Consider the following 23,892-nt stretch of genomic DNA (forward strand, 5'->3'; position numbering starts at 1 on the left):
GGTGTGTCTATAGCTTTTTCTTTTTACTGCAGAGTAGTATCCTGTTGTATTCTTCAGCTCTAAGGGAGTCTTGAAAATCCAAAACCCACAGCCGCGATGACAGCCAGCAGCCACCGCAGGGGGCAGAGAGGAGCTGGAGCTCCTTCAGAGCCCCTTTCCTAGAGAACGGTTATCATCTGGCCTACCTGGGGGTTCCCTGGAAGACCCTGCTCGCAAAGCTCTCTGTATCTGACCCAACTCAGAGCCCAGCCAGTGCAAAAACTTCTTCCCTGAGGGTACTTGTCGAGAATATCTGGATGGAATTGTCCAATTTCACAGCTGCCTGATAAGCCGGATGACAGTGGGGCACACAAAGGCCAACCGAAAGGCTTACGGGGAAAAACTGGGCCATGACAAGGCATAGGTGCTTTGAAAGGCTCCCGGGAGCCTGGAAGGCCAGGCACAGTCTAGGGCTGTGTGCACACCCAGAAGAGACCTGAGGGGGCCCTGAGCCCTCGCCTCGGGCTGAGCTGGAGGGCTAAGGCGGAGTTGTGAGCAGCGGGACTGAGCGGGGACGCTGCACCCCAGCATCCACACTGAGCCCCTCCGCAAAGACTAGGCGATTCACTGGTTCCAGCCGTTTCAGGAAATCTCTGACTGTCGGTCAACCACTAAACTAAGTGAGCAGAGATTTCAGTGTCCATGCTCAACGTGCAATGCAGGCTCTACAGAATTAGTTCAGAAACGTCACGGAATTAACAAACAACAACAAACCCTGGGAAAGCAGGAGAGTCTGATTTCCAGAGTAGCTGTGCTGCCTTATCTAAAATGTTCAGTTTCAACAAAACAAATTACAAGACGTGAGAAGAAATAAGAAAGTATGACTCATAAAGAGGCAAAAGACCCAACCAATAGAAACTGTCCCTGAGGAATCCCAGATATTGGACTTACTGGACAGAGGTGTTCAATCAGTTATTTTAAATGTGTTCACAGACCTACAGGAAACCATGTCTAAAGAACGAAAAGCGAGAGGATGACGCCTCACTGGACGGCAGCCCTCGTGCTGTGGGCTCGCTCAGGGTCACCCACACTGCCCCCCAACCTGCGCCCTCTGAGGGCTGCCTGGAGATGGCTGCCCTTGGAAATCTGGGCTGGGGGGCACCAGATGCCCCTCAAGGCCCCCATCCAACCCAGAGGGAGTGGGAAGGGAAGTAGCAGGCCAGCCGGCCTCCGAGGAAGCAGCTGGTTCAGCCTGAGGGGGCATCCTGCCTGTTTCTACTGAGCTGGGCACACCAGGCTTGGAGGACAGACTCCACGTGAATAAAAATGGGAAATGGGAGTCAGCTATTGGGAGCAGGGTGGACACTGAAGGGGACATGGCTGTCTTCAGACACCGGCGCCATGCGGCTCTGGGGAGGGCTGAGGGATGGCCGGCTCTGTCTGCTGCTGTGTGATGTGGGACAGGCCGCCGAGCCTCTCTGAGCCTGTTTGTTTCTCTGTGAAGTGGATCGTGAACCCCTCTCCTCCCACCTCACGGCGTTGCCTTGAGAATCAAAGGCAGACCGACTGTAAGGGCGGATTCCTCCTCTCTCTCGGCTTCTCCCCCAGGACCCTCCTGGAGAGGACCTACTGTCCCTGGGGCACCTTCTCTTTCTGGAACCACACCCCTCAGCCTGCGTGGCCTGCAGGATGTTTGCCTGCTCTTATCGCAGCCCGCAAGCAAACAGACGTGGGGAGCTCCATGTGGGCGCCTGGTAACTGGGCCATCTGTGCCGGCTGCCAGGCTCACCTCGGGCTCCATCTGCGGCCACGGGGCAAGGAGGCCACGGCCTCCACGTGGTCCAGCAGGACGTGGACATGGGAGGGTGAGGCCGGGGGACAATCTGGCTTGCTGCAAGTCTGGGAACCACAGCAGAGAGAGCTGACTGGCCTCAGGTCCCAGGAGGCCGAGAGGGCTGTGTCCACCTGGACCACCCTTCCTGCACGGCTGAGCCCAAGATCTGGGCGCACAGGCCGCCTTGGGATAGGGTCACCCCAACACTGCCCAGGGATGGGGAGCCAGGACAGGTGGTCCGCGCACCCCCAAAGGGTCACTCTTCGGCCTTGGCTTTGGGTGTGCAGCCAGGAGGGGAGGGCGGGCTGGGTTCTGGCCGGCTGCGCGTTCTCGGGCACCTCAGGCCTCAAGGAGAGCAGGTCTGTGCATTTGTGCGGGAAAAACATTTCTTTATTAGGACCTTATTTTTTTAGAACAGTTTTAGGTTTACAGCAAATTCGGAAGTGCAGAGATATTCCATGTATTACCCCCCTGCCTTCACACATGCACAGCCTCCCTCCCCCATTATCAACATCCCTCGCCAGAGTGGGACGTTCGTCACAGTTGATGAGCCTCTGTGCTACCTCATCATCACCCAAAGTCTGTATTAGGGTTCGCTCTTGGTGTTGCACGTTCTGTGGGCTTGGACACCATATAATAACATGTCGACATGTATCCATCATTATTGTATCATACAGAATATTTTCACCATCCTAAACATCCTCCGTGTTCTGCTTATTCGCCCCTCCCCCATAAACCCTGGCAAACACTGATATTTTTACTGTTCCCTATTGTTTTGTTCTTTCCAGAATGTCATATAGGTGAAACCATGCAGGACGTAGCCTTTTCAGATTGACATCTTTCACTTAGTAATATGCATTTAAGTTCCCTCCATGTCTTTTCGTGGCTTGGGAGCTCATTTCTTTTTAGCTCTGAATAACACTCTGTTGTCTGGATGCATCACAGGTGATTTAACCACTCACCTACTGAAGGACATCTGGGTTGCTCCAAGCTTCCAAGTTTGGGCAATAATGAATTAAGCCGCTATAAACATCCATGTGCAGGTTTTTGTGTGGATACAAATTTTCAACTCCTTCGGGTAAATACCAAGGAGCATGATTCCTGGATCATATATGTGGTAAGAATATGGTTTTGTGAGAAAATGCCAACCTGTCTTCCAAAGCGGCTGCACCATCCTGCATCCCCACCAGCAACGTCTGGGCGTTCCTGTCGCTCCACGTCGTTGCCGGCATCTGGTGCCGTCAGTGTTCTGGATTTGGGCCATTCCAATAGGCGTGTGGCGGTATTTCTTGGTTGTTTTAATTTGCATCTCCCTGATGACCGATGATGTGGAGCATCTTTTCATATGCGTATTTGCCACCTGTGTATCTTCTTCGGTGAAATGTCTGTTAAGGTCTTTGGCTTCTGTTTTTAATTGGGTCGTTTGTTTTCTTATGATTGAGTTTCTAAAGTTCTTTGGAAACTGTATTTTGGATAACAGTCCTTTATCAGATGTGATTTTTGCAAATATTTTCTCGCAGCCTGTGGCTTGTCTTCTCATTCTCGTGACATTGTCTTTTGCAGAGCCAAAGTTTGTAACTTCAACGAAGTCTAGCTTATCAATTATTTCTCTAATGGAGCATACCTAGAAATTCATCATCATACTCAAGGTCATCTAGGTTTTCTCCTGTTATCTTCTACGAATGTTATAGTTTTGTATAATATTTTACATTTAGGCCTCTGATCCATTTTTGTGGTGTGTGTGTGTGTGTTTTTTTTTTTGCGGTATGCGTGCCTCTCACTGCTGTGGCCTCTCCCGTTGCGGAGCACAGGCTCCGGACGCGCAGGCTCAGCGGCCACGGCTCACGGGCCCAACCGCTCGGCGGCACGTGCAATCTTCCCGGACCAGGGCACGAACCCGCGTCCCCTGCATCGGCAGGCGGACTCTCAACCACTGCGCCACCAGGGAAGCCCCTGTGGTCCATTTTTAACTAATTTTTGTGAAGGCTTTAAGTCTGTGTCTAGATCATTTTGGGGGAGAGCTTCTGTACCCATTCTAGGGGGTAACATGTGAACTACTCTTGGCACTTTGCTGCCCTCCTTTAAGGTGGCCCAGGCACAGCAGTCTGCGTGATAAACAGCCTGGTGAGTTTTTTTTGTTTGTTTTGTTTTTTTTTTTGCGGTACGCGGGCCTCTCACTGTTGTGGCCTCTCCCGTTGCGGAGCACAGGCTCCGGACGCGCAGGCTCAGCGGCCATGGCTCACGGGCCCAGCCGCTCCGCGGCACGTGGGATCTTCCCGGGACCGGGGCACGAACCCGTGTCCCCTGCATCGGCAGGCGGACCCTCAACCACTGCGCCACCAGGGAAGCCCCAGCCTGGTAAGTTTTAAGCTTTTGGGACCAGAAGGGATCATGCCTCACCCCTGAAGAGGGCTGTTTACAGGGAGAGGCCTCTCCTTCGGCCTAGATAGCCGGCCACCTGGAACCCTCAAGCATTTTCTCTTCCCATCATTCCCCTGGTCAGCAGTTGAGTTCTTAACATATGGGAAGGAAGGGAGGGAGGGAGGGAGGAAGGATGGAAGGGGAGGGAGGGAGGAAAGCCTCAAAGGAAATAGGGAGTAAAAAAACAATTATGTTGCACTATTTTAGTTTTTATCATCTACGATTTTCCTGAAAATTAAGCGTGCTGTTTTTCAGCGGGGCCACGCAACGAATGGAGAGGTGACCAGGTGTGACTGTGTAACTCGCTCTCCGGCCTCAGAGTCTCCTGATCCCAGGGGCTGCTGTGAACTCGTGTGAGCAGGCTTTGGACTTAATTTTCTATAAAGAGAAAGAGGAGACCACGCACAGAAAGGAGTAGAGGCCAGAAGGAAAACTCCACCCAGATCGTTGAAATCATCTTCCTTCAAGTACACAATGAAACCCGAACACACATGCGTGCTGGTTGGAAACATTTTCGGGAAAGTCCAATTTTCTTCCCTAATCTCTGCAAGAAAACCCACGCACCCACCAGAGGCATTGCCCTCCTAAAAGCCTGCCTAGCCTTCCTCAGCATTTTATCCCTGAAAGAGAGTATGGCAGAACTCCTCAAGGAGAGTAAAATTGAGGACAGAGCCTCCAAAGGAGGAAAGAAATTAAGCTGCTGGTGACATCAAGGTCCAGGACCAGGCTGGGCCACCTTTCAGCTTGGAAAGCAACACATTTCCTTCATTGTTTAACCAGCTTGGAGAGTTTCTGATATTTGCAACCCTAACTTTCTAGCTGATATACCCGTCACGAAAGCCAAAGTAATTTAGAAGGTTTTCTTTAACGTTGAATGTCCGAGATAGAGAGAGAAAAGGGCAATTAGGTCATCGGTTACCTTGAAAGGAGCATTTGCAGTGGACACAGCATGTGACAGTGGCAAGAAACGGAGGCTTGGGGTTGGACATACCGCTGTCTCTCCCTAGCAGTGTGATCTCCTGAGACTCCTCTGTGAAATGGGGCGCCATCCCCCCTCACTGGGCCTGTGAGGATTAAAGGAGATCATCAAGCACCCGGCACAGAGCTCCACAGGCGGTGTGGCAGGGACAGAAGTCGGGCTGCCCCGGGCTGAGTGCGTAAGAAGTGAGGAAGCGGGACAACAAACAGATTACTCCTTCGAGGAAGTAAACACACAGTTCACAGAACAAACAGCCGCTGAACACGAAGTTACGCTCACCTGCACTCAAGAGGCGCACAAATTAAAGCAGTGAGATGCTGAGAAAACAGACTCACGCTCAGTGGGCAGGAATGTAATCGGTTTACTCTGGGTGACAGTTTTATAGTCTCTACAGAATGTTTACAGACCATAGCCTCTGACTCAGTGTTCTTCTGCTAAGAACTCATCCTGCAATTCTACCTCACAAGTATGTAAGGACAGACCTGCCCGCAGGTTCTTCTGCAGCAATGTTTGTAATGGCAAAATCTTGGCCTAAATGTCCATCAGCGGGTACTGATTAGATGATGGTTATTTATATAATGGAACACAAGGCAGTCATTAAAAAGAACTCACGTCTAAAGAACAGTGATAGTGTTTTTGTGAAAACGTCTGCAAAAACAATAGTACGACCCTACCTGCAAAACAGTATGCACAGTACGCCTGAGTTTGCTTCGAGGACTCTTGTGTGGTCTTAGAAAAATGATCGGTGGTTCTCTCCGAGGTGTGGGATTGGGGTGGCAGGAAATTCATCCCTCAGAGAGATCCTCTCATGGAGCGCCATTCATTCTAAAGGCTTATGTTTTTTTCTTAGCCATGTGTTACATTTATAAAATTTTTTAAAATTTGGCTAAAAGATTTGAAGGGGGTGACGGCTAAAGGAGTTCAGGGCCAAGGGTGTGTGTGTCAGACAGAAGCGACCCGAACAGAGAAGGAACAGTCTGCGGGCCTGTTACTCACACCTGCCACGACGCCCTTGGCGAGGGGGAGGCGGAGGGGAGGCGTGGGTTCAAGGCCTGATGATGCCCCCTACCAGCCTATATTTGCTGTATCCTGGTGGCCAACATCTGCGGGTGAGATGTCACACGGCTGATACCGGACGACACTAACGTGCCACCTCCACAGGGTGAGCAGAGGACAGCCATGTCGAATGAGGGCGCGCTTGGCGGCCCCGAGCGGGCATGGTCCGGCCCTCCACACCTGCGGCCGCGTTCGCCTTCTCCTGCGACCCCTTCCCCACGATGACCTCAGCGGCTCTGCCTTCCTGACTGCCGCCAGGTTAAGCAAACGACCCCCACTCTGTCCCTACAGGTCCAGGTCCAGCCTTGCTCAGCTCTGAGCTTCTAACTTCTAAACCATCTCCCTGATGGTGTCTTGCAAGGGATGGGGCTCATCAAGGGCACCAGCTTGGCACTTGATCGTTGCAAAATCAGTTACTGAGCGCCTGCCACATGACCAGCACCAGGCTGGGTGCCAGTGATCCGGGGAGATGAGAGGCAGTTTTGGGTCACAATGTGCCGCAGGAGTGCAGGGCTAGGCGACCCGGGCACGTCCACTGTGGAGACTGGGGAAGCCCCTCACCTCCAGGGCAAAGCCAAGCTCTGAGGCAAAAGAAAGAGCTAGTGACCAAGGGAGAAAGAAACCCAGAGGCGGGAAGGCAGGGGGTGTGAGGGGACCGGGCAGAGGAGTCTAGGAAGGCCCCGCAGGAAGAGGACATGTGGGCCTCAGCCCACAGGCTCTGGAGCCGCTGGGTGACCAGGAGCGGAGTCCGCGCCTCAGAAGTTCTGACGTGTGGCCCAAGGCTTACAGTGCAAGGTGCACAGATATTGCAGGACATCTATCAGGGAGTTTACTTCCTTCACGTGATCATGTGTTCACTAGAAATATATTTTAGTGTCTATCACATTTAGGCCCTAGATTACCTGCATATGCTTACAATAGCCGTTTGACTTAGAAATTCTGATGAACTGAGACATTACTGGTAGATTTTTATTCCTTTTTTGTGGCTGCACTGCACAGCTTATGAGATCTTAGTTCCCCGACCAGGGATGGAACCCCGGCCCTCACAGTGAAAGCACCAAGTCCTAACCACTGGACCACCAGGGAATAGACGTTTTCTGTTAAGCTTTTAAAAACCAAGAACACTAAGGTTTTAGGTCTGAAAGCGTTTCTCTTAAGCTTTTGTGGTTAAATTTTGGAAGTAGTTGAAAACTAATTCAGGGCCCCCTCAGTTAACAATTACTCGGATCATTTCAGACCCGTCTAAGGAAAAATTAAGAGGAAGGAAGAGACCCAGATATACATGTTGGGAAATAAGGAGAAAATGCTAAGGTGATTCTTTTCAGCTCTACTATTTTAAGATCTCAGATTTTGCTTTACTGACTAATGAAAGGAAAAAGTCAAACTGAATAACAGGAAATGACATATTACGAAATAGACATATAAAATTTAATCCCTTTGGTTTAACATACATCTTCAATTGTACAATTAAAAACAAGACAAAATCGATCCCATAAAACAAAATACAAAATATTGTTTATATGACCCGTGTCCCATAATATCTTATCTTAGAAAACCAGCAATTTAGTTCACATACTTCATTAGAATATTTTAAGGTAAGAATGTAACTATCAACCCTACTTATACAAATAACCTACCTCCCTGAGCCTAAAGGTACCTGCGGTTTTCGTTCCGTTACAAAATTACACTTTTTAGGATTTTTATGTATTTCAACTTGTGTACAAAACGTTCCCCTGCCATAGTAACACAGTCTCATAAATTCATGAATGCTTTCTAGAATTGTTAGCACACTAGACAACTAAAGCTTGAAGGTTCCGGAACATGATAAAACAGAAGTCATTTCTCATAACAGGAAGATCAGGAAGAACTCCGTCTTGAGTTGTGTCACCAGTTCACAGTAATCACAGTACCTGTTACGATTACTGTGTTTATTCCCTCTGTCAGGTCCACCTGACTGATACTAGCAGACACAGCAGTCATGAGCTGCAGCAGTGTTTTTTCCTTTACTTCATTTGTTAATCAGTGCTGACATCCACATAATAACATTTGCAAGAGCAAACAGAATCTCTGTCGTTTGAGAAGGTTTTGCTATGCTACCGAATGACTGCTGTGTTTGGGAAAACGCAAAGAAAGCGTCGGAGTGGGTTCCACTAAGCGCAGTATGCTATCTGCTGGGTGTAGGTGATCGAAAATAACTTATCCTCTCGTCTCAAGAAAGTCTTTAAGGTAGCCCTTATCACATCTCTTCACTATATGTACACGGACACCACATGTATATATTATCTATTTATATAAGACAGGTATGTACACATTTACAGACACGGGCCTTCAAGACGTATTGCACTTACATACACGCAGCTTTAGCTTTCACGGACGCACACTGTAACCGTTTAGGTTCTTCATGAGAGAGGCAGTTGATATGTTGGAGAGAGTTGCAAAGGAAGACTTCGGTAACTTGCCCTATTGGAGTAAACATTTACTGGGGAATGAGAGGCCGAGGGAGAAAGGGCGCACCTGGTCCTCTTGGGGTGCCGCGCCCCTAACCTGAGGCGGTCACAGTTACACCGAGTCTGAGGTGCACTAGTGAGCAGGGCCCACTAGCACTGAATAGATAATATTTTTATAAATAACGTAGCAGATACCTTAAGGTTCCCAGGTGATCTAGTAAATCTTGGAACAAAGTTTTCACTTTTAATGCTAAGTATTTATATCAGAAAATTCAAACATCGTGGTACATGCTTTCTCTGTCATCTGAAAAACGCCAATGCAATACAGTCAATGCTATCTCCAAGCCAAACGCAGCGCCATCTCCAACTGGAAAGGAACCCCCCTTCCACTGACATCCACCCACGTTCGGAAGGTGGCCGACCGGGGAACCTGCGGCTTGCCAACCCAAAGGCCCACGTGACAGCTTCCCTGAGCTCGCTGGGAGTCGTGGGCCGGGGCGCCCTCAGATCTCAGTGAGGGTGAGTTTGTACAGCCCCCCGGCCTCTTCGATCTGCAGCTGGAAGGTGTCTTCGTTGGAGTAATGCTTCACGATGTTGTCGTCCATGTTCACCAGGATCCTGCAAGAGGGGAGCCGAGACAGACCCACTCAGTGCTGCCCGCTCTGCCGGCAGGCCCAGCCCTCACCGTCAGCTCTGCCCCTTACTAGCTAGGATGCGGGAGGCGACTGCTGAAACCTCCCTACGCCTCCACCTCCTCATCTGCGAAACGGCTATTAACAGTAGTGCCCACCTTGTGAGATTACTGTCGGGATTAAACGAGGGACTCAAGTAAAACACTTGCCATGCAGGGCATGTGATAAAGAAAACACACTAGCTTAGCTATTGTTATTATTTCAGCATGTAGTAATCATTCAATAAACAGCATTTATTATAATGAACAAAATAAGCCTACAGAGGAGCACTTCATTGGTCCAGCTTTCGAAAGCACATCAGTAAGATGAACCTACATGACCTGAAGCCAGGGCTCCCTGACAAATTATCTTCCCTTTAATTTAATTACCCTTAAGGTTTAGCTGAACTACTACTATCAAGTCCCACCGTTCCCACTAGGCCCATCTAGAAAATTCCATTTGCTTTAGAATTCAGCCAAAAAATTCTTATTCTATGCCCTGCTTACCCATGCCACACAGCACAGACGCTTAAGTAAAACAGTACTAAAAATATTAACTTCTGGACAAAGAAGCAACATTCTGCCATTGAAAACATGATCCAGGGCAGGAGGATGGAGTGGGAAGGGCAAAGGTTTTGCAGTCGTCGAAACAGAGCTTGAGTCGTGGCCTCAGCGCTAACTCACCACCTGCTCTTGGACAAGCCTCTCAGGCTCTCTGGGCCTCGGCTGCCTCGTCTAAAAACTATGAGTAGTAGCGCCTGTCTTAGGGTAACATGAGAATTAAATAACACACCAAGCGCCCAGCCCAGTGCCTGACTCACAACAGGGCTCAATAAACGGGGTAGCGACTGTCATCCTTAGTAAATTTCATCACGTGTTCTGGAATTTGGAGCCACTGCACTGCAGCCAAGCATGGGAAGAACAAAGACTCTACTTGAAAAACAACCATAAAAATGTCCTAGAAAAGTAAATCAACTTTATGGGATAATTTAGTAAGAAAAAATACATTCTTGCATTGATGCTTCTAGAACTGGTTCTTGACTGGGCACAAATGCACGTGAGTAACATGAACGTTATATAATATTAACACTATTTAGAGGTACTAAGAATGCCAGTCACTGCTCACCCTTTTTTACACTTCTTGAATATTTTCCCAATCTTGTCTTGGGGAACATCATATTTGTCTGAGATCTGAAAGAGTAAAAGAAAAATAATCACAAAATGCTGTTTTCATGGCTTGAAAAAACAAACAATATATATATTAATATAGTGGTTCAGACACTCGACTTTCCATTTCTCACAAATGCACATGCAAAGACACAGATGAGAGCCCGTCTGTATCCTGGGGAGTGGTGTTACCTGCCTTTGGAGAAAGCTGGAATCGGGTGTTTGTTATTTCTCGCAAGATTACAGATGTCAGAAGTCTATTATATGGCCATAGTTTTTTTTAAATTAATACCTCACAGAGCAGTTTTACGTTTCTAGAGAAACTGAGCGGGAAGTACAGAGCTGCTCGCTGCCCCCCATACCCGTGTGCTGCACTTGCTGTGTGTGATTGAGCCGACACTGTGGCGACTCAGTCGCCATTAGGAACTGAAGTCCACCATCCACTCGGGTTCCCTCTCTGAGCTGTACGTCCACGGGCTTTGACAAGCGTACAATGACACCCATCCACCTTGTCACAGGTGCTTTAATCAGCACATAAAGGCCTGCTTTGGAGTCAGACACACCTAAGGGGGATCAGTTCTGACTCACCCTCCACTGGCAGGTGACCTTTCTAACCCTCAGCCTCCTCTCATCTCACCTCGCCCACCCCAGGACTGCTGTGGGATTAAAACGTGTCCAGCACAAAGCAGGGGTTAATTTCGGGGACAGAATTATGAGAAGGAAAGAAATGATTTCACATCCCACAGCCCAGAAGGAACACCAAGGCCCCGATCACAGCAAGGCCTGCACCTCTGCCAGGGCTGCCCAGAGCCTCTCCAGAGGGCAGCGAGGCTCCGGCCAACGTGTGGCCCCTCCTCCCTTCATGACCAATGGGTGGTCCACAGAGTGTGATGAAATCAGTACGGTACAAACTTTGGAGGTTTTCCTCTCAGGGCACAGGCGCTATCTGTACAGGAAGGGGATGGATTACTACAGGACAAACAGCTGATTCAGTCCAGATCAAACGCTTTATCTGCACTGCCGTGCAGACCACTCCCACACTGGGGTCACTGCCCACCCAGCCTCAGTCTGAAGAGCACAGCTCCAGGGGGCCCTGAAAACGGGGCCTCAGAAGACCAACCTTCAGATCACTTTCAATCTAACAAAAATACACATTTCAAACCAAACCCAAGCTCCCATCATACAAACAAGTTCATTTCTTTTCTGTATCACTGGATAGTAATTCTTTGTATATTTATGTAATCCCCGCCCAGGAGATGCAAGACTGTAATGAATTCCTCATGAGTTGTGAACAAGTTATATTCGGCATAGTGAGTCTTTTTTTCACATTCTCCTCTCCCCATAATCAAGAGTTTGCGTGACTGTTAAGAAGGGCCGTCAGAAGACAAGGTAAGCCAGAGGGACCCAGGAGAAATCGCAGGAAGCAGAGGGCTACGGGTGGCAGGAACGGGCTAAGAGGCGCTGTGAACGCCGAGCTCCCTGAGGGGCTGAGCGATAGCGCCCCCAGCCTCTGTCCCGCTGCCCTGCTTTAGTTTTCTCCATGGCATTTACCAGTACCTGGCAAATTACACAGTAATGTCTTCGTTTACGTTATTGTCTCTATCTTCCTAACTAGAATCTAAGCTCCATTTGGCACTGTCACGTACCCTTCTAACTCCAGGGCCCCAGAACGGTGCCTGGCACAAAGCAGGCCCTTAACAAATGTTTCTTAAATGAATCCAACACACTGCAGTAGTCAGGGGTTGGCGGGGGGGGGGGGGGGGGGGGGGGGCGGCAGGAGAAACCTATCTCCAGCCCAGTTTCGGGCGTGCTTCGAGCTCAAAGATCCCGATGATTTACAGGGGCCGAGGTTGATAAATATCAAGACACGGTGCTGATTCCTTGAATTTCACCCTGGGGCAAAGCCAAAATCAGCGTGGCACCCTTCTCACATCTCTCTCTGATGTCTTAAGGGCAGGCTGGGGTCAGTTTGTTGTGGGCCCTTTGCTGAGATCCTGCAGGAGGGGCTGTGGTTGTCTCTGGTCACACGTCTACATTTTCATGAATAGGCTCTGAATAAGATCTTGACACAGGTTCGGTCGCGCCCCAGATCAGGAGTTTCAAAGGCAGACCAAGGAGCCACTGTTTTACACGTGAAGTTTTTAAGATTTTATTCACTAAAATTAACTTTTGCTGGCTTCTAAGTCGTTTAAGTGGCAATCTCCCTTTAACCAAGGCTATGAAAATTAAACTATTCCATAGGTCATCACAAATTCACTCAATTCAGAGAATTAGACATTGCTGAGTGATTACTGTCTACCAACCAGTGTGCTGGGTGCAGCGGTCTGAGGTGGGGACAGCCCTGCAGCCGCTGAGGACCTTGGGACGTGGGGTAAAACGTGGCACGTGCTGCAGGCACAGACAGGGCGCTGGGACTCAGGCAAGGCTTCAGTACCACACACAAATCCGGATGTTCTGGTAAGGTTTGTTCCAATCAAATTCTATGTTAGTTTCTTTTTACTTTTTAAAGAGGACCACAAAGTTCCTCTTACTTACAGCTTCCATCAGGCCTTTCAAAGACGGAGTCTTGAGCATCAGGGCATCGAAGACTTCTTCCGACTCCTTTCGCACATAGAGCAGCACTGACCCCCAATTGGGAATAAGGAGGGAAAAAGAAAAGTGCACTTCATTGACAGGAGCAAAATAAGAGAAAAGACCGTGGGTATTGGCTAAAATAAAAGGAGATGTCCACATCAAGGACAGCAAACACGAACCGATATAAAATCTGTCTTAAGACACACAGCTTTCAGCTTCTTTTAACTCTGCTGGAGGGCCCAGCTCAAGCCAGGAGCTGGTCTGACGGAGGAACACCCAAGGAAGTCAACACTGATGAGATCTGTTTGAGCAGTGTATGCTTTTGACAAATTCAGAGCTCACTTCCCACTGAAAACTCCCACTAGGAAATGTAAACCAACGCACCTCTCTTTGGTTCTTCTACCCGGCTCAGCTTAGCAGGAGGAGGGATCACAAAATCGTCTTCCGAGCCATAAGGTCCCCTTTTCAAGTTAGACCTGCAGGTGATCCGAAGTATGCAATTAGTGACTTCACCTTAAATCACTTGCAGAAACAAAAGGAGTTTGGGGGTGTATCGCGGAATCTTAGATTTAAAATGACCTTCGTTCTCTATCTGGTCCAGCTTCCTTATTTTGTGGATGAAAATCTGAGGCCCAAGGAAAGATGCCAAGTGAACCAGGCTCGCACTACTGAATGGCAGAGCTGGGACTATACTCACTCAGGCACCTGCCAGACACCCTGGCTGTTCTTACACGGCTCAAGCTGCCAGTGTGGGAACGCAGTTTCTTTTCAGGAAAACACTTATGAAGGAGGTGGGATCTGAGACGTACATGAAGGTGGTAACAGAGGAGAGGGCATGTCAAAAAAGGGAGGAAGGGTGAGCGGGAAAATGCAAAGCCAGGCTGGCTGAAACAGAATGTTCCAGAAGAAGATAAATCTAATCTGGAAAATCTTGATCATTCAGCTCTGAGGAATTCTAGATTTTATGTTGCAGTTATCAGGGAATCTGAAAGTTCTGTGAGACAAGAATGCTGTAATCAGTGTGTGGTAGAGATTGGAGGGGACTCCAGGACCTATAAGCAGAAGAACCAGTTGGAGGACTTTGGAGACAATCGTAGCATAAAACTCCAAAGGGTTAAAATACAGCAGTGTCAGCGGAAATACAAAGGGGAAATGTTTACAGTACGTTTGGAGAAAGAAGTGAAAAGATCAGAGCGATTGGCTTTCAAAGTTATGCGGTGTTCAATGTTGTGAGGTTCAGAGTAGGTGAGCAAGAAAATAGTAAAAAACACTGAAAATGAAATAAGTGTTTGCTTCTGAGCAGAATCATCACTTCAAGAATAGAGGCTGGCCCTTAAGATACTCCGTCTCAGCTTCCGGCACGTAACAGGCCTCCGACGAAAGCACCTGCAGGATTTATGTCTGAGAACACAATGAGTTAAAGAGGCAGAGAGAAGGCCTGTGGCCAATTCGGGTGGGCATGGGGAGCCAGGATGGCCCAAAGAGGGGGACTGGACCCTCAACATGGTAGAGTGCTGAGCGGGAGGGCTGCTGGTGTGGGCCAAGGAGGGTGCCCCCAGGTGCGGGGAGCAGCAACACCTCAACAGCAACAAGCACACCCAGAGGCCGCCTCCGGATTTCTAAAGCCCAGTCTCCACAAAGAACCAGGGCTTCTTGGAGAAGAGGCTGATTTGAGGGCCGGAGAAGGGAAAACGCAAGTGCCTGGAACACACTCTGCCTGAAAGTGAGGACGTGCTCAAGCAGTGAGGACAGGAGGGTCGTGTCAAAGGGATCCAGGGGCAAGCTTGAGGGGCCCCATAGCCCCGGGACAACGTGAGCAGAAACTGGGAGTCCGTGCTGATATAAACATGTAAATGAAGAAATGCAAAGTGGGGCAAGGAATGAGATATTTACAAAGCTACAAAGCACCTCCCCTCAAAACACTTACTACAAAAGGAGAAGAGTAACTCCACAGTGAGAAGCCTGGTAGACACCGCCTGAATCAAGCGATCAGAGCGAACGTCACCAGCCGCAGGGGGCCCTGCAAGTGTGTGCCCCCGACAGGACACACTGAGAGCAGGGCCTTGTCTGTGACGTTCCCCCAAGACGCATCATCTACCCCAACCAAGAAGAAACGAGGACAGACCCAGACAGAGGGATGTCCTGCAGAACAACGGGTCTGTAACCTTCAGAAGTATTAGCTCAGGAAAGTCAAGGAGAGATTGAGGCCGTTCCAGATTGAAGGAGATTAAGGAGACAGGACAACTAAATACACTGTGGGAGTCTGAACTGGACCTTTTCTTGCCATAAAGGATATCACTGGAACAACTGGCAAAGCCTGGATGGGAACATGGACTGGATGGTACTAAGGTCTCAATGTCAATATCCTGACTTCTTTACGCAGGAGAACATCCTCATTTGTGGAAACATACACCAAAGTATTTAGGAATGATACATGGGTCACTGGGTCCGCAGCTTACTCTCAAATGGCTCAGGAAAAAATGAGTTCTTTGTATTATAATTATTCTATATGTTTGAGATTGTTTCAAAATAAAAAGAATTTGCTAAAACAAAATGTAAATCTTACCCTTCACCCTCCAATTCTTCTGAGGCAATGGGAAGGACCTAAGACCAAAAAGAAAAAGATTGCTTTTCAAGAATATGCTAAAATACTTTAGACCTTAAATGAATTATTCCTAAAATGAAAATAATTTTGAATGTGACCAATCTCATACAAAACCTTCTAGCCTTATTTTTCAATGCCCAGATTCTTGGGGATGTCTTGAACTCCTCTAACTCAGGAGTTGGCAAACTATAGCCCACGAGACAAGCCTGGCCCCGTGCCTGCCTATTATTGGCACACGGCCACACCCATTCATGGCGCAGCGTTTATGGTGCTTCTGACCCCACAGTGGCACAGGTGAGTGGTCACAACAGAGACCGTCTGACCCCCAAAAGCCTACAATGTTTATTATTTGATCCTTTACAGCACAAGACTGCTGACCCCTGCTCACCCCAAAGCTTCTCGTTAGAAACTGAAGACACTGGCAGTGACTTTCCTGAAGAATTCTGAAAACTCATCTGTCTGTAGGAATCTGTGTACAAAGCGCACGGCAGATGTCTTTGGGGTATTTCTCTGAGCTCAGCTTGGTGGGCACGCTCCACTCCACCCAGTTCCTACCTCCACTGAGTTTCTGCTCCTAGCAAAGCTGACTGCGTATTTGTTAAATTTCACATTAGCCGCCCAAACACAGCCAAACATGTGCCAATGATGATCCCCTAACTTAAACCACAGAGCGAGCCCTCAGATGTTCTTTATTCCATTAAGGATCCCACCCCAGGCATTCCACTGGCTTCTCCCTCCTGTCCAGACCCATGTAAGTTAAATTCACAGGATCACTGACTCAAACTCCAGATTCTGTTACTATTCCAGTATCCCTTAAATGAGATAAGATACAAATAGATAAATCCACACAGAATTAACTGCCGGGTCTTGTACTGGGGCTCCACCAACAGTGCTTACACACACTTGACCGCATGGACATCATGTTGCCCAGACCGAACACTCCAAAGAGCTGACACCTAACACTGGCCAGACCTCACGAAGTTTTGGCTTCTGCTTGCCATGAACAATGCCAAAGCCTTTCTTTCTGCGGAGTTTCACTTCCTTGCAGCCACCCTGGGATCCTGGTTACCTACGTGAGCGCCCCGCTGAAGGTTGGCAAAGTGCACGTCAGGAATGAAGAGGACAGGCTGCGTGTCGAGATCGATGAAGGGCTTGAAAACCGTGATATCCATTCGTTTGTGAGAGGGAAGCAGCGGTACTTTGACATCAGAAACTTAAACAAAAAAAATGAGGACACCACAGTCAACAGCTTACATATGCAGACTGGATGCAGGCCACAGAGCATTTTCCTCACTGTTTAAGAAACTTAAATTGTAGAAGAATATCAAATACAGGTCATGCTGCCTGAACTGAGAAAAATCACAGCTTATGTGAAGGAATAGGTTGTTTGTATTTGCACTAAAATCAATTGCACAGCTCAGGAGAGAAAAAGCCATCTTTAAGCACACACAGACACACAACCTGAGATCCAGAACAGAGGCAAAGCATGCTGAGTTTCTGCCTGAAAGGCTAAAACTTATGATTGTATAAACATAATTTGGAAGTAATTTCACCCTCGCTCTCCTCATCAGATAATTTGTTCTGACGGCGATGTACGCTTGAATTCAGAACACGAACCTCAACTTCAGACCCTCATCTTCAGAACCGAACCTCAGGGAGGTTGAGAGTCAGCATGACTATCTAACTCTTATTAATTGAATTACAGACTCCATCAGCCCCCACCCTGCGGTGCTTAGTGACGAGCTTCCCTAGCCAGTTAGCTGCTCTCTGAAGTGACGTCGTGAGGCTGCAGCGTGATGCCAGCGAGAGAACCCTGACTGTTGCACTCAGGCCACGTCTGCTGGGCGCCAGACACGAAGAGGACAGGCGCGGCCGCCCGCACACTGTGGATGAAGCGCTGCCTGCACACAGCAGCTTCCTTTTTTTTTTTTTCCTTTTAGCTGAAAGCTACAGGATTTTGTGAACATGAATGCTGGTCACATTAAAAAAGAAAAAGAAAACAAGCTTTCCCAGTGCCGTGTCCAAACAGAAGCCCTACAGATTCTGCAAATGTCAGAATACTCAACATAAGACCACCACACTCATTTGGAATGAAGACAACCTGAATTCCAAAGGGTGTTATTCTTAAAAACCTAGACAAGTTCCAATTTCATCATGAGCTATTCGGGTGGACTGTGTGTTATTTTTCAGGACTGGAACCAGCAACCTGAACCAGAACTGACAGGCAAAATCGTCTGAACTCTGGAGAAACTCAGGAATCCTTCCTGCAGTTCCCCAGAAAATGACTTAGTTCAGCCCTCACCTGTCCTTGTACCTGGTTAAAGGAAGCAAAGCTACCACCTCACAGCAGTAAAGAATATCCACTACTCTATCTTCTGCTTGAAGCCTTCAAGTCACTGTTCTGAACGGAAAAGGTCTAAAATGCTTGGTGAAAACACTTCTACTTACAGGCATTCAACTGGGAGCTGGGGTCAGTACACTTGCCTTTTCTTTTGCTTTGTTTTCGTTCTTCATCCCTGATTTTCCGTTCAGCTCCCTAGGTCAAGAGAAGACAAGACACGGTGCTGTTTATCTGATCCTCTTGAAAATATTTAACTCTTATCCTGACCTATGGGGGGAAAATATCTCCTCTTTGGACATGAGCTGCATTGCTTATTATACTCATGAAGCTTATCACAGTAGTCTCCTCTAAAAAGCCCATTCTTAAAACTATTTTTAACTATATGAAATCACAGGAAAACACTTATTCAAAAAACAAACAAATAGGGCTTCCCTGGTGGCGCAGTGGTTGAGAGTCTGCCTGCCGATGCAGGGGACACGGGTTCGCGCCCCGGTCCGGGAAGATCCCACATGCCGCAGAGCGGCTGGGCCCGTGAGCCATGGCCGCTGAGCCTGCGCGTCCGGAGCCTGTGCTCCGTAACGGGAGAGGCCACAACAGTGAGAGGCCCGCATACCGCAAAAAAACAAAACAAAACAAAACAAATAGAGCAAAATTCCCCTCAACAATGGACGTGGCCAGGTTAAATGGAAAGTTAAGAAAATCCATTAATGTACCACACACTGGCTTCAAAGACAAGTGACTTTTCTTGTTGTCTATTAACAAGAAAATGAAAGAAAAAACACAAGTTAACCCTGCTTTGAGTGTCCTTTCCTGTATGGGCAATGTGGTCACTGAAAACTGATTTTGTCCAAGGACTTGGCATCTACTAAGTGACAGACAGGACCACCTGTGACTCACAAAAGCAAACATTTAACTAGAAATCTGCAGTCACCTAAGACAGAAAAAGTATGCTCCCAGGCCTACAAAGAGGACATAGGTACACAGTGTGCTCCAACCACACAGAGAACGGCACTGCCACACAGCTGAACCCACAAGCCTGTTAGTAACAAGCACGACCTGAAAGCAAGCAAGCAAGTGCAATAGAAACAAAACTATTAGTTAGTCATTTTGCTTGACCTACTGGCATTTTTTTCTGGATGACGTAGATTTCTTTACAAAGTTATTCAGGTATGAACTTACTTGACTTAAGGTGACTTACTTTTCTGTAAATAAATTCCCTAATAGCAAAGAGAGGCAGTAAAAATCATCCCACTGATTTTGGCACTATTGTACAACAAAACCACATTTTAAAATACGGAATACAAAACCCCCTTCTGCCTTTTAGAAGGTGTTGCTCCACTAATGTACCAGTAAACATACAACCTGCTCATCAACATTACTACGTGATACTGATGCAAACATCACCTCCCTGACGGAGGAGAACAGGCAGACATCACCAGTCTCCTCGAGTTACCGACTGGAGTTGGTCGGTATCTCTCAGGTCCTTCTAACAGTCTAACAATAACTTCGTGTAGATGGTAAGTTATATTCCCTAAAAGGAGTTTTACAAAACAGGACACTTTCCTCCTTGTTTATCAGCTACATCTACAAAGAATGAGAAGGGGCTTTTGCTTCCGCTCAAGATTTACCCTCTGCTCAGAAACAACTGGCAGAACGACAAAGTGCATGAAACAAGGATTCTGAAGGCCCCAGCCACCAGGCAACAAAGAGGAGCAATTCCCTAGAAACGGGAAACCAGTGAGGCGAGACCCCCAGGTGCTGAGCACCCTCCAGAGTTTCCAGGCTGCGGCCCAGGGAGGGATGTCCGGGGGTCTCCACGAGCCAGATTCCTCGGAATGAGAAGGCAGAGGCGAAGCAGAGAGATCAAGGCGGCAGGCAAAGTGGCAAAGAGGAAAGCTGGGAGAGAAAGAACCCTGGATGTCTTCAGAGGGCCCCACACACTCAGCAGAGCACCGAGAGCGCACCGTGTGAGGAAGCCACCCACAGTCGGGGAGCAGAAAACATCTGAAAAGACTAGGCCAGGGCCAGAAGCAGCGCCCGATGCCAGCGATCAGACTGGAAAAACGGATAATTCACGGGCACTGGGTAGAAGAGCCAGGAAGAGCTCGCCTCAGCCGTGGGGAAGAACGGCCTGACACTGAGCGCTGCTCCAGACACGCCCAGCAGCCGGCAAACGGGACACCTGGGAAGGTCAGCCTGTTTCCAAGGAACTTCACTAGATCTCAGGACAAGGCTCAAGAAGATGCACAGGATGACAGAAACATCCAGCACCCAACAAGGTAAAACTCACACGTCTGGTGTCCAGTGAGATGCCAGGCATGTGGGGAGGCCGGAGACCAAGAGTGAGGAGGATGTGACCAAAGCACTGAAACAGCCCAGAACTGACACGGAAACCAGACATGAACACGGTCACCGGGGCCTCAGTCCACGTGTTCAAAAGCCAGTGGACGGCTTCCCTGGTGGCGCAGTGGTTGAGAGTCCGCCTGACGGTGCAGGGGACACGGCTTCAAGCCCTGGCCCAGGAAGATCCCACATGCTGCGGAGCAGCTAAGCCCGTGCGCCACAACTACTGAGCCTGTGCTCCAGAGCCCGCCAGCCACAACTACTCAGCCCGCGTGCTGCAACTACTGAAGCCCACGTGCCTAGAGCCTGTGATCCACAAGAGAAGCCACCGCAATGAGAAGCCCGTGCACGGCAAAGTAGAGTAGCTCCCGCTTGCTGCAACTAGAGAAACCCGGGCGCAGCAACAAAGACCCAATGCAGCCATAAATAAATAAATAACAGAAACAGCAGATGTCAGAAAACATTTTAAACAGATAAAACTTTAATTTCTCCCTAGATTTTTTAAAAAAGAACATGGACATCGCAATAGTTTGTCTTTTGGCTAAAAAGAAGAATGTGGTATGAAGGAAAGAGATGTGACTTAGGGTCAGAAATCCCTGCTCTACAGCAGATGTAACTTGTCATTTGTAAAATGCAGCACATGTTAAAGCACTGCGGTGGGTAGACTAACGCCCCTCAAAGCTGTCCACGTCTGAACCCTCGAACCTGTGACTCTGTCAGCTTACACAGCAAAGGAGAAGGAGGCTGCTCCCCAGCTGACTTTAAGGCAGCAAGAGTCTCCTGGGGCACCTGCGTGAGCCCAATCTAATCACAAGGGTCCTCAACAGCAGGCGAGCCAGAGGAGCACGTGTGAGGATGGCTCTGAAGATGGAAGGGGCCATGAGCTAAGGAACGCGGGCGGCCTCTGGAAAGCAGAGAAGCAAGGAAACAGGTTCTCCCCTAGAGACTCCAGAAAGGAATCAGTCTTCCAACACCTTGATTTTAGCCCAGTAAGGCTTGGGTCAGACTTCTGACCTACAGAACTGTAAGATGATGGATGTGTGTAGTTTTGAGCCACTAAGTTCGTGGTAATTTGTTAACAGCAGCAGAGGACTAATACACCTAGCACATTATCAGGCACATGGCCGGTACTCGGTAAACATCGCTGAGCCTGGGTGTTTGAGGGAGTCCTCTGGGCCTGGAGGGCCTCAGGCTCATCCACGTAGGGCCGCATGCTTGCTCTGTGCACCCAGAACACAGGCCAGGATACCAGACCCCTGATAGCAAATACACTGCCAGTTTCCTAGTACCTTCTAAAAACCTTAATAACAGAGAGGTTTTAATAGGATGAAAAGAGGAGACGGGCAAAAACAATACAGTCCGATATTTCCGAGTGGGGAAAGTCAGAGTCTTCTTCAATCTTAGTTCAGCAGATGGCTCCGCCCCATTCTTGAGGATACCACTGTCTCCAAACCCCAAACCAGCGTGGGCCTATAGCTTCTCTCTGGATTTAATCCAGCTGAGCCCCTCGCTCTGCACCTGGCAAAAGTGCACATCTCTTCTCCAGAAAAAAGGGCGTCATACCAGAGAACAGAAATGACACTGACATCATTTGGGCCTGTGCTCTCTCTTCCTGCCTACCTGCTGCTGTCAAGAAGAATCTGCAGCTCACTTTCTCCTACCTTAGTGAGCTGGCTGACAACTTGCCAAACAGCCTGGAGGGAGGTGAGCCAGTGATAACACAGGCGCAGAGTCCTCAGACCCAGAGCTCAGGAAGAGCTCCAACACCGCAGCCGTGGCCTGCAGGTCCCCGTAAGCTGAGGGGCCACCAAGGATTGGGTGCAGCTGGCATGAGTCCCTGTGTGCCACCCTATCGGACACGCCTGAGAAAATAAATGTGCTCATCGACCCCTCCAGTTTTTCAGTCAAAAGGAGATTATTTTTCTCCCCTATATAATGTGATTTTGCGTGGCTAAAACATGAATTGCTTATTTAAAATAAGCTATTTTATATTATCAGCAATACATTCTTATTGAACTTAAGCAGCTCCTGGTCTTTTCCTGTGAGGAAGGGTGCCCCTTGCACGCTGTATTCTAAGTGTCCCTGCCGAGTCGGCAGCCTTACCTTGTCACAGAAGACTTTTATCTGGCAGTACGCCCGATGCACAGGCTTGTTGCTGCGGTTGTTATAGCTATAGGTGTCAATCTGAATGTTCAGAGGCAACCCCTTCACACCTTTCTGAGAAGAGAAATCTGTGCTTAAGCAGTTCACGGAGATGAAAACCTGCAAAGCAAAGAAAAGGTTCTGTAAGCGCCAGGCACTGATGGTCAACCTCTGCACAGCTTGTAAAAACAGTAATGTCACCGAACCTATCCAGATATGTTCTAAATGAGAGCTCAGCTTCTTGTTTAAAAGATTTTTTAAAGAGGTAACAAAGGGTTTATTTTAAAACCACCTTTGGTCATAAGAATGCAGACCTTAAAGGGAAAAGACAGACAGCAGCTTTGACCCCCTGCCAGTTCTCCCCCAGAACACTTATTTAGTATCACACGGTGGGGCTGAGGCTGGCTGTCTTTCTTGATGTCATTTTTGAATGTTCCAAATGGTACACATTCTCTTTGCAGCTGTGTTAGAGCTTGCAACAAACTCTTTGGGGATCCGCCTGTCTTTATGTCTACACCACCTCCTAGGATGACCTGTAACATCTATGTCCAAATATTCTGGAATTTAGGTAACTGTTCCTTAGAGAGACCCAGGTGAACCTTGTACAGATCACGAACACGCTCCATTCCCCACGCCCCCGCCCCGCCCCGTGTTTGTGATCCTGGATTTTAAGCTCTCCACGCTTGGTCATAGGTTTTTGAGCTCCCCGTCAATGCTTTAGTTTTAGAATTTATTTCTGATGCATGAGCACCACATAGTGGGTATTATTGGAATTACAGTTTTTAAAACCGGTTGGCACATTTCAAAGACCCTAGACCCTTACTCTGGATTCCTGCCAGACCTGCACGAGGTGACAACCCTGAAGCCCTAACAACCAAGAACAGATCCGCCACAGTCGTGCGGGGCGCCGCTGGCTGAAGCAAGACCCAGAGAGGGAGGGAGACGTTGCAGTCAGCACAGGGGGGAAAACCTGTAAGAAGGTAAGATAAGAGAGCACAGAGTGGGAACAGAGGGTAAGGAGAAAAACATTCTAGCCACAGGACAAAGAACGCTCTCCAGAAGGTATGCAAAATGCTGAACCAGGGTTTCTATTCTTGTTCTAGTCTATATACTGTTTTTAAGTAGGAAGAGACCAAAACATCCTAAAAAGACTGAGAACTTGTCCAAATCCCTCACTCGCCCCCCCGCCACCCCCGCTCAGCCCCGTCCGCCCTCTCAAGCCGAGGACGCGCTGGCAGCGTGGCCCTGCTTCCCCTCTGTCCTTGTCCCTCTTCCTGCTCCTGTCCCCTCCTGTCCCGGTCCAGTCCCCTCCACAGCTCCTCTCTGCTGCTCTC

The 23,892-nt window shown here is 48.6% G+C and overlaps 1 protein-coding gene across 5 annotated transcripts in view; it reads right to left on the minus strand.

Moving 5' to 3' along the window:
- Positions 1 to 7,675: 7,675 nt before the first annotated feature.
- GRHL1 (grainyhead like transcription factor 1) overlaps positions 7,676 to 23,892 on the minus strand; it is a 46,186-nt gene continuing 29,969 nt past the window's right edge. For 2 of the 5 annotated variants that reach the window (XM_027113835.1, XM_027113833.1), the window contains exons 9-16: positions 22,520 to 22,678; positions 18,181 to 18,268; positions 16,806 to 16,945; positions 15,694 to 15,731; positions 13,512 to 13,603; positions 13,089 to 13,174; positions 10,513 to 10,577; positions 7,676 to 9,334 (exon numbers count right to left, since the gene is read on the minus strand). In XM_027113835.1, the coding sequence (XP_026969636.1) occupies positions 9,220 to 9,334; positions 10,513 to 10,577; positions 13,089 to 13,174; positions 13,512 to 13,603; positions 15,694 to 15,731; positions 16,806 to 16,945; positions 18,181 to 18,268; positions 22,520 to 22,678 (783 nt within the window). In that variant the 3' untranslated portion in view covers positions 7,676 to 9,219. Of the gene's footprint in view, positions 9,335 to 10,512; positions 10,578 to 13,088; positions 13,175 to 13,511; positions 13,604 to 15,693; positions 15,732 to 16,801; positions 16,946 to 18,180; positions 18,269 to 22,519; positions 22,679 to 23,892 lie in introns of those variants that run through there. The other 3 variants (XM_027113836.1, XM_027113834.1, XR_003434201.1) reach the window with 2 other exon arrangements.

Source organism: Aethalodelphis obliquidens, unplaced genomic scaffold, assembly GCF_003676395.1.
Source record: "Aethalodelphis obliquidens isolate GAN/ISIS:26980383/991018 unplaced genomic scaffold, ASM367639v1 scaffold12, whole genome shotgun sequence".
Lineage (NCBI taxonomy): Eukaryota > Metazoa > Chordata > Mammalia > Artiodactyla > Delphinidae > Aethalodelphis > Aethalodelphis obliquidens.